The sequence below is a fragment of the Gadus macrocephalus genome, chromosome 1 (genome assembly GCF_031168955.1).
Source record: "Gadus macrocephalus chromosome 1, ASM3116895v1".
NCBI classification, from domain to species: domain Eukaryota; kingdom Metazoa; phylum Chordata; class Actinopteri; order Gadiformes; family Gadidae; genus Gadus; species Gadus macrocephalus.
The window spans coordinates 16,527,646-16,537,645 of record NC_082382.1 but is presented as its reverse complement, the minus strand read 5'-3'; the positions used below and the strand labels follow the sequence as shown (position 1 = coordinate 16,537,645).

The 10,000-nt window shown below is 45.9% G+C and overlaps 1 protein-coding gene across 2 annotated transcripts in view; it reads right to left on the bottom strand.

Annotated features, from left to right (window-relative positions):
- Positions 1–9,988, bottom strand: part of nkain4 (sodium/potassium transporting ATPase interacting 4) — a 37,841-nt gene extending 27,853 nt beyond the window's left edge. The window contains exon 1 of one of the 2 annotated variants that reach the window (XM_060049752.1): positions 9,590–9,988. In XM_060049752.1, coding sequence (XP_059905735.1) covers positions 9,590–9,643 — 54 coding nt within the window. In that variant the 5' untranslated portion in view covers positions 9,644–9,988. The remainder of the gene's footprint in view (positions 1–9,589) is intronic. The other variant, XM_060049743.1, reaches the window with a different exon arrangement.
- Positions 9,989–10,000: the final 12 nt, after the last annotated feature.

Here is a 10,000-nt window from a genome sequence, read left to right as displayed (position 1 = left end):
ATCATCATCATCATCATCATCATCATCTTCATCTTCATCATCATCATCATCGTCATCATCACCTTCATCATCATCCTCCTCCTCCTCCTCCTCTTTCTTTATGACTTGATCAATGACTTTCACCTTTCTCGGATCACCTCCTTTATTTCTCTGTCCATCTTTGGACCATGATAATAGCTCTCAGTGGGGCGTTTTCATTACTATGTCCCTTCCTGGAAGAGTGTAAATCTGGATCGACTACTTCTACGGCAGTGGCGGCAGTGGGACAATGAATAAGGCAGTCAATACCAGCCTTCCTGAGAGAGACAAAGAAGGATGTGGAGGAAATAAATCAGGTCTAAAACGAGTTGGCACCGAGCATCTGTTTACAGGTTCTGCACTGAGCAGACGTCGTTTCATTCCACTTTTGATTCAGATTAACTGTCGCTAGGAGCTGATTTAGGATGATCCTCACCCCTTTATAATGGTCCCCCTCACACCAAAAGTATTGAGTCTGATCTGATCAAAGTGTTAAAACATGTTAAAACCCACCTGTACAATGGTAGGTTTATGATACGTGTTTGATCTTCATTGTAATTGAATAGATAATTGGATTATGACAAATATGATTAGTTTGATGCAGAGCAATGGAGTTACTAGACCTATTAACATGCATATCTTTTGTATTCATAAGATACACCCAGATTAGCTGAGTGTGGCGGATGCAACCTCTTGCAGACAACATTTGTAAATATTTATAAATAGTCTGAATGGGTCATTATACCTTATCGTAACATATCTCATAATCTGCTCTGTGTCATTGTTGCTGTTTTTCCAGACGTTCCATGATGATATGATGAGGCCGTTTGGGTAGTACAAGTGTTGGTAATTGGTAAATGGGCCTTCTGTGGGTCATATTAAACCAACCAGCCATGCCTGACCATAGCAGCATGTTTCCCATGGCACTCCCTTCCTCCTGAACGGGCGTGGCCCTAATCACTCTCTGCAGCACTCCTTCCTCCCATTGCCACTCATCCTAGCGCTGTTTTTTGTTTATCCCACTTAAAACTGGCAACAGTTTGGGCTTTATCTGCAAAAAGTTGGGATCATTAGAGACTCTTTTTTTCTGTTGTGTAGTCTAAATGCATCCGCCTGAAACTATTCCGTTGCGGAGAAATGTGGAAAGTCAGATAAAATGGAAAACATTTCAGGGCCGACGCACGGGATTAACGCCACTTCTGAGGCTGCGTCTCGCTGGTGCCATTCCCGTACCTACCGTAGGGCTGCTGTCACTTAGACACGACATCCCCCCCCCCCCACACACAGACACAACAACACACACACACACACACACACACACACACACACACAATCAAACACATGCTCATACACATGCATACACGCTCCCAACAGCAAATATATACTCCTTTGATTCCTAAAAGCTGCTGACAGAACTAAAATGGCACAGAGATGGAAAGATAAGAGACAGATAAATAAATAAAAAACGAGGGATGAAACGGCTTGAAGAAAGAAATATATAAAATATAAAGTGCCAGTCAAACGAGGCTCTCAGGTTCCTTCTGTGCTTCTCCTCGCCCTCTTTCCTCCGCCTGTCCCCGTGTCCCAGCCCCAACACAACAGTGCAGGTTTTTTGCCTCCCAATTAACCGGAATGGAAATCCAGCTGTTGCAATGCAAGGAAATGCTCCCATCAGATCCCTACAGCCGGTGAGAACAGTAAACAGCTCTGAGCGGGAACACACACCTTCCCTTTGCTCCTCGGCATCATTTCCATCCGCTAGTGACGCTTTTCCCATGATCATAATAATAATAAAAATGATTCCATCTCATCATCCCTGCCTCTCCCCTTCTCTCCATCTGTACCGTTGTACCAGGAAGCTATGCGCTACGCTACCATGCCCCGTGCCTTGATGAGCCGTCTGCTGTGAAGAGTGACAAGGCCATTTGGCGGCGCGTACGCTACAAAGAGAAGCAGGGGGAGGGGGGGTGGGGGCTTGAGGATTTGAGAGCGATGAATATGCTCTGCATTCATCTCAGCGAGTGATCTGTCAAGATAGTCACCGCGGCGGTGGGCTCCTCCCAAAGCAATTTGGTCGACGTTGTGTCGTAACAAATGGCTGTCGCCAAAACTGTTGACATGGAAAGAGAGGAATGGGCTCGCAAATAGGTCTAGTTTTATCTCCATTATGGCGGAATATCGCTGCATCGCTGATGTGGACACACACACTTGCACACCACACACACACACACACACACACACACACACACACACACACACACACACACACACACACACACACACACACACACACACACAGATGCATGGGTGGATGCACAGATTGGAACAACACCACGAATGCATGTGCATGTTTGAATAAATTTACACAACCATATTTGAAAAGCCTTTCAGTATAACCTTGTAATTAATGGAGTGTTAAATTGAAGACATTAAAAAGGTGAAGAGTTGTTAAAGAGGGCCACCAGGGACAAAGAGATGGGAATAGTGTTTGTTAAAGAACACACACATCAGCATGGACTAAAGTACACACACTGCATGTGTGTGTGACCAGCGGCTTGTGCATCGTCTTCTGATAGCTTTTGTCCATTGGCGAGGGAGGTTGGAAAACTAAGGATTGGATAACCATTGATCTTTCACTCATCTGTATGTCTGCTCTGGAAGTTGACCATAAAACAACAATATGAAATTCTGAAAATATTAACTACACTATTACTATATAGTTTCTTTATTAAATTTAACTATCTAAGCATGGTCTTAATTTGGTTAGCAAATGTAGTCAGATATTCAACACATATTCCCTGCAGGCTATACGTGAGCAGGTGCCTACAGAAAGACCCGAGAGCCGAGACCAATTGTTGGGTCTGCGTTTGTGAGTCACACATCCCAGGTTGGCTTGTGGATCTGTTCCACAGAATGCATATTTCCATTCTCATCAGATTTTTCTCTCCGTCTATATATTTCAGTACAAATCCCAAAGTCTCATTTTGACAGGTAGAATGTTTTTTACATTGAGATTGTTCACAATAACCCATTGCATAGATAAAGAAAGAGATATCTATATAAAGAGATAAAAATGGCCGAATAGAGAGTCTGTGTGTGTGTGTGTGTGTGTGTGTCTGTGTGTGTGTGTGTGTGTGTCTGTGTCTGTGTGTGTGTGTGTGTGTGTGTGTGTGTGTGTGTGTGTGTGTGTGTGTGTGTGTGTGTGTGTGTCTGTGTCTGTGTCTGTGTGTGTGTGTGTGTGTGTGTGTGTGCGTGCGTGCATGTGTGTGTGTAAGAGAGAGAGGAGTAGAAAAGATAGAGAGAGAATCTGAAAAGGAGAGAGAATAATAGATGCAGAAACAGGAGGAAGGGGGAAACTAAACATAGAGATGGAAAGTCTCTGGGGTCAGGCTTATAATTGGCCCAGAGCAAGAGGTCTCACCAACCCATCCCATCCCCCTTATCTATCCCTCGCCTCTCTCCATCTCTCTCTCTCTACCTCCCTCCAACACCAGCCTTTTGGTGCTGTCAGCCCACACTGATGAATCAGAAGCTAATCAATAATTCAATCCCAATTCAAAGGTGCTTGACAATGAAGCGAGGGGAAGTGGGGAACAAAGAGGGGAAAATAAAATACAACGTGAAAAGATGGATAACACAGCGCTTTGTTCTGTTACAGAACGAAATGCAACTGAGGAAGGATCCAAAAGGTTCTGGGTGATAAGTGATTCATTACTGTGTTCAAGCATCGCTTGGCAACTCTTTATGCATAGCCAGCATGCATCCGGCTAGCAGAGGAGGTGATGTCCCACTGACCACATGAGAAGAGGAGCTCCGAGAGGGAATTTAATACTCTGATTGACATTAAGACGGACCTTGTCATGCATCTCAACAATGACCCATACAAACATGTCCCCATACACAGGTTCCTGAGCCCCTTACTTGACTGTTGATGAGTGTTGATGTTCAGGGCAATCACCAAGCCCTCCCCAGGTCTCCTGAGTACAATCAGAGCCTAACGCACCAGGAGGGATGGGGGGGGGGGGGGGGGGGGGGGGGGGGGTGTTGGACGTCCAAGTGACAACACAACACTTAATAGAGAATCAACAGAGCATAGCGCAGAGACACAGGCTGCCCACACACACACACACACACACACACACACACACACACACACACACACACACACACACACACACACACACACACACACACACACTATTATGAGTTGACCTTGAGTCCTTAAAATAACTTTTAGTCAAGGATTAAGTGTGTATCTGTGTGCTTGGATGAGCCTGTATCTTTATTTGCATGTCATTATTTGTCTTTTGGTGTGTATGTCTATGTGTATAAGTGTCTAGTGTGTGCGTGTGCGTGTTAGTGAGTGTGTGTGCATATTTTTACTGAGAGCGGTCTTGGTTAAGCCCCTTCTTATGAATTTTCCTAAAACCTAAAAACCTCCAAGACGTGGATAAATCCTACGTCACAATCCACCAAAACACATTATACTATGTCTCCCACACTTTAAGGACCTCCTCAGCATTTCACCTGAGAAAAGGAAAGACAAGGAATACACCCATACTGTTTTCATGAATATAAAATGAAGTAAAAAGGACAACAAATTATGATGGGTCATGGCTAAATGTCTGTCTCTTATTGCTCTCTGGGAATAGGCCTGGTTTCTATGCCTGTCTTATGCAATTTAGTAAGCATGGAAGAAGAAAAAAGAGCCACACTGATTCAAAGGACAGATAATAAGGAATCCAAGCCACAAAACAATCCCCCTTTCCTGAGGAAAATGACCCAAACACTTTTGAACTTCATCCGTTCAGCTGCAAGTCTCATTCCTTCAACAAAGAAATCTATATGCACACTATATATATATATATATATATATATATATATATATACACAGTTTATACTATATATACACATATATAACTACAATACAACCGAAAAGTCACAGTAGTACTCTGTATTATGCAGGATCTGTCTGTATTAAGCAGCAAGTTTCTACACACCCACCTGCAGTCAAACCAATGTGTGAATCAGCAGCAGTCTGACAGGGACGCTCTCTGGCTCTGTATGTACTACACACCAGCATATTAGTACACCAACAAACACTTAAGTTGTATCCCGCTCGCTCTGATTTGAAACACAGTGGTGGCTCTATAAAAAGAAAAAAATCTGGTGCAGCGAGGAGATGAATAGGAAAAAGGAGGGAGAGAGGAAGAGAAGGAGAGAGAGAAAGGGAGAGAAAGACAAAGGAGCAGTGACCATCCACTTTACAACCTTTGTCCCATCTCTTCCATCAAGCTGGCAGCACCATGGAAATACAGTTCATTATCATTGATCACACACACGACTACGCTTACACACATGTGCTGAAGCAGACACACACACACACACACACACAGCTACACCGCACTAGCACACACAAAAATATGCTCTCAAACACACACGTGCTGTTTAGTCCAGCTGTAGTAATTCTGCCCAATGACAGCTGTGATTTATTAATAAACACAAAAAACAAGCCTGTGACCCTCTTTGGGATGTGTGTGTGTGTGTGTGTGTGTGTGTGTGTGTGTGTGTGTGTGTGTGTGTGTGTGTGTGTGTGTGTGTGTGTGTGTGTGTGTGTGTGTGTGTGTGAGTGTAAGTATGAGTGTGAATGTGATTGGGTGTGGGACTGTGGTGTGTGTGAGCGTGCATGCTTGGGTGTATGCATGCATGCATACAGTGAAGTGGTACAGACATCCAAGGGATAGACTGTGTGCAGAAATCCCTGAGTTCATAAATAATCAAAAGGACGTTTTGATAGAGGAGTCTGTTGGCTTTGTGGAAGATCAGGAAAGACAGGGAAAAAGCTTTGATCTATTTATCTATATGGTGTGAAAGCTGCCAAGGGTTAAGTCTACCCGAGCTGATGGGGCTCTTTGGTTAGCACAAGGAGCGGGTTAGCCTCCCTATGCTGTCTAAACTCTTCCGGAAGTGAAAACTTTTCACATTCTTTCTGAAATGCCTCCACAAAGACAGCTTGTTGATTTGGATACAAGCGCTGTCTCATCAAAAAGAGGATTTAAAGAAAGGAGAACCTAAGGGAACTAATAGGTGCACACATACGAACACACACACACACAGATATTGGAATAAGTTATAGGTGTCAGATGAATCTCCACCTGGCTCGGGGTTGGCGGTTGAAAAGGCCCGCCGCAAATGCTATCCACTTCATTCTACAATTCCAACCAGTTACAGATCACTGCCTCCCCTCTGGCATCGTGGACACCCCGTGACACACTGCCTCGGAGGGTAAGGATGGAAGGAGTGGGGTAACAGGTATAGGCCTTGAGCCAACCACTCACTGTGACTAAAGGAAAACCTCACTCTTCATATTCTATTGAGAAAAATGTAAAGCTCCATTCAGAAGGATCTCTGAACTGTTTGCAAGGACGGTGTGTGTGTGTGTGTGTGTGTGTTTGTGTGTGTGTGTGCGTGAGTGTGTGCGTGACTGAGCTCTCTAATATGGGGTCTGCCCACATAACAGCCATGACCGTTTCAGGGTCAATGTTCCCTTCTGATCTCATTAAAGTGCGTGTGTGTGTGTGTGTGTGTGTGTGTGTGTGTGTGTGTGTGTGTGTGTGTGTGTGTGTGTGTGTGTGTGTGTGTGTGTGTGTGTGTGTGTGTGTGTGTGTGTGTGTGTGTTTGTGTGACTGTGTATGTGTGTGACGAGACTGACTGACTGCCTGCCTATCTCCCCTGACCCATTTCACACAAGTAACCATGACAAACTGAGAGGCCACGGCCATTCATCACAAACACAGAGCTTTCCTCAACCAAGTCATTAGGCCCTCCCTCGCTGACGTTTTGTTTTCATGTGTCTGGCCTATTACCTCCACCTGACCAATCAGATCGCTTGCTTTCAGCCCCAAGTTGAACTTTAGGTCACCTCCAAAAAGAAAAATTAGGAGGACATAAAGAAGCACTGTTGAATCAAAACAAACAATAAACTAGCCTGTTCTTTTGTGTGTGCGCATTTGTGCGTGCATGTGCGTGTGTGTGTGTATGCATGTGCACGCGCGTGCACGTGCTTGTGTTGACCAAACAAGTCATTCCAGCCCCAAATCCCGCCAGGCAGCACCATCATCATCGCCCTCTGAACAACTGAACCAGAGCGCTGAACCACTCATCAACTCTCTATCTGTCCGTCCACACGTCCACACCCAACCGTTACCGGGTGACCAGGGGGAGACGGATCACAGAGGCTGTTCCCGATCGATGAGGGCTCATTATCCGTTGCCCTCCGTCCACTGTGAGACGATGGGTCCCGGAGTGTGAGTTTAGGTGTAGGTAGGGGGGTGGAGGGGGGTGCAGAGGATGGGCTTCTCGTTGATGAGCAAAGCACATTGCAATTAAATTAGGGGACGGCCAGGGATGGCAGGCGAGCTTTTGATCTGAGCACTATGGCCGACTAATTAGCACACGCGGGGGTTCAGGGCGGGACCTATTAATACATCAGAGAGAGCAGAGATGTGTGTGTGTGTGTGTGTGTGTGGGGGGGGGGGGGGGGGGGTCCATAGGTGGGACACACTGTAGGGGTTCTATTCCATGTAGGGAATACCATGTGGACATGGATGGAAGGGGTCATGTAGAGTGGATGGACATCTATACACACACACACACACACACGCTCGTGCGCGCGCACACACACACACACACACACACACACACACACACACACACACACACACACACACACACACACACACACACACACACACACACACACACACACACACACACACACATAACACAAACTAGCTACCTACTGATGCACACCTGGTTGAAATCTTTACAGGCTCATGGAAAGGTCAACGCGATCATGCAGGTATGTGTGCGTTTGTGTGTGTGTGCTTGTGTGTGTGCCTGCCTCACACACCCGCTGCTCCCTCCCCCAAGACACACTCACACATTAAAGGAAGTCAGAAAGTCTCAGGTCAACCAGAAATAGGGCTGGGGGAAAATTAAGCAGTTTGTGGAGTCCTGAGGGAGCATTTAGGCAGCCTGCTGACAGCTTCATACGCCAGTTAACAAATGTTCTCCTGCTCTCTAATGAGGAGGAGAGGTCCCAAGCTCGGGGAGGGGGAGGGAACAGGTGTGTGTGCTGCAAGGTGGGTGGGTAAAGGTATGTGAGTGTGGAAGCGACCGGGAGGTGGGAGGGAGGGGGCCATACTTGCACGCACACACCAAATAGAGTTATTTTGTGATAAGATGTAGAAAATGTCCACTCAAACAGGATGTTGTTTATCAAATTCCTTCCACTTCCCTTGTTAGGCGAAGTGGGCCAACATTTAAAACACCAACTTCCCCCCAGACAGAGAACAAACAACTCATATTGGGCCAAGTTACTAACTATGTTTTTCACCATTTCGATGCACATTATGTGGGGATGGAGAAAGCAGCACGTGGGCACAGTGGGGAAATGATGACCTATATGTGGGAGGTGATGACACAGGATTGCAGGAAAGTGGCACCTTGGGTTAAGCCACCAGAGGCATCGCTAAGAGGAGGGAAATGTCTCCGCTGGCTAGGATCCACAACAACAACAAGCTTTTCACAAACTTTGATCTCCGTTTTGCTAACATTGCCTGCCAAACAACAAATCTCCGTTTTCTTCATCAAACACTAATGAAACCGTTTAGGAAACATTGCCGTTCCCCTCCTCCTTTGTTGTTCTCGATGTTGCCTCATATACAACTTATTGATTTCCCTTCGTCTGCTTCTTTACTCTTTGTAAGCAGTAGATTTTAAGTGTTCCCTCAGCATCTGATCGCACGTTATACGTCGGGGGTGCTCAGCAGGCTCCGTTTTAATGCCGCCATAAATAACATGGTCACCCCCTGTCACGTAAACGTTACTCGGAGGATGGTGCTGGGGAGTTGAAGGGGGGGCCGGGGCAAGAGACAAAGCCGAGTTGTGAGCCATGGAGAAGAAGTTGGGAAGCGTTGCCCCTAGACTAGATGACTACCATCAGTAAAATGTCATAGCTCTCAGCCCAGTGAGCACCAAACCCAAACCATCCATCTTCGGCGAGGCTAATAGCTACTTCTGCTGTGGAGTAATGTGGACCACCAGTGTTCACAGTACAATGGCTGTGATTAAGATTGCTCCCTGCTATTGTAAGTTGAAGTCACTGAAGTGGTTTGACATTTCGCCCGACTCTGTATGTTTGTGTCATGACTGAATACACCACAGGTATTGTGATCATGTTTGAGAAAGACAAGTAGTGGGTAATCACACTTTATAAACATGACTGAACATGCGAGTAACGTATAGTATGGTTAACTTCCAAATGTGTATATTTTAATCACATGTTAGTCCCTACTGTGTTTTTCTTAGACTAGACTCAGAGGCTAATCATCCCAGAGAGAGATAACGTTTCTGCTAGTAACATATCAAGAGGGGATAGCCACAGTAGGTAACGTTATGGGTGAGATATCACATACCAAAACATCCATAACTTAATGAAAAAACACTAACCATTTCATACTTCTAACCAGCGTTTCCAACAGCACGTTTTTTGTAGGGCGGAACTTACCAGTTGTAAAGTGCAAATAAAGATGAGCGTGCATCGTCCGCTGCAACAGCCCATGGTGTCAGCGGCAGAGAGCGACTCGGAGACGGGACTAGTGAGTACTTTGGAACGGTTCGACTCTTGGCACTCGCCCGCGGAGCTCTTGATATGGCGAACAGTCTCGGTCCGAGTACAGCATCAAAAAAACACCAAGCACAAGTGTCCCATTCTGTGCCGTCTGCGGTCCTGATCGTCTATACAACTCAAAGGAATTCGTAACAGCACCACTGTGGCTTGTCGGTTGTGCCTAACCCCTCGCACTTGAAGTCGCTGGCTGCGTGTGTGTGTGTGTGTGTGTGTGTGTGTGTGTGTGTGTGTGTGTGTGTGTGTGTGTGTGTGTGTGTGTGTGTGTGTGTGTGTGTGTCGACTGTGTGG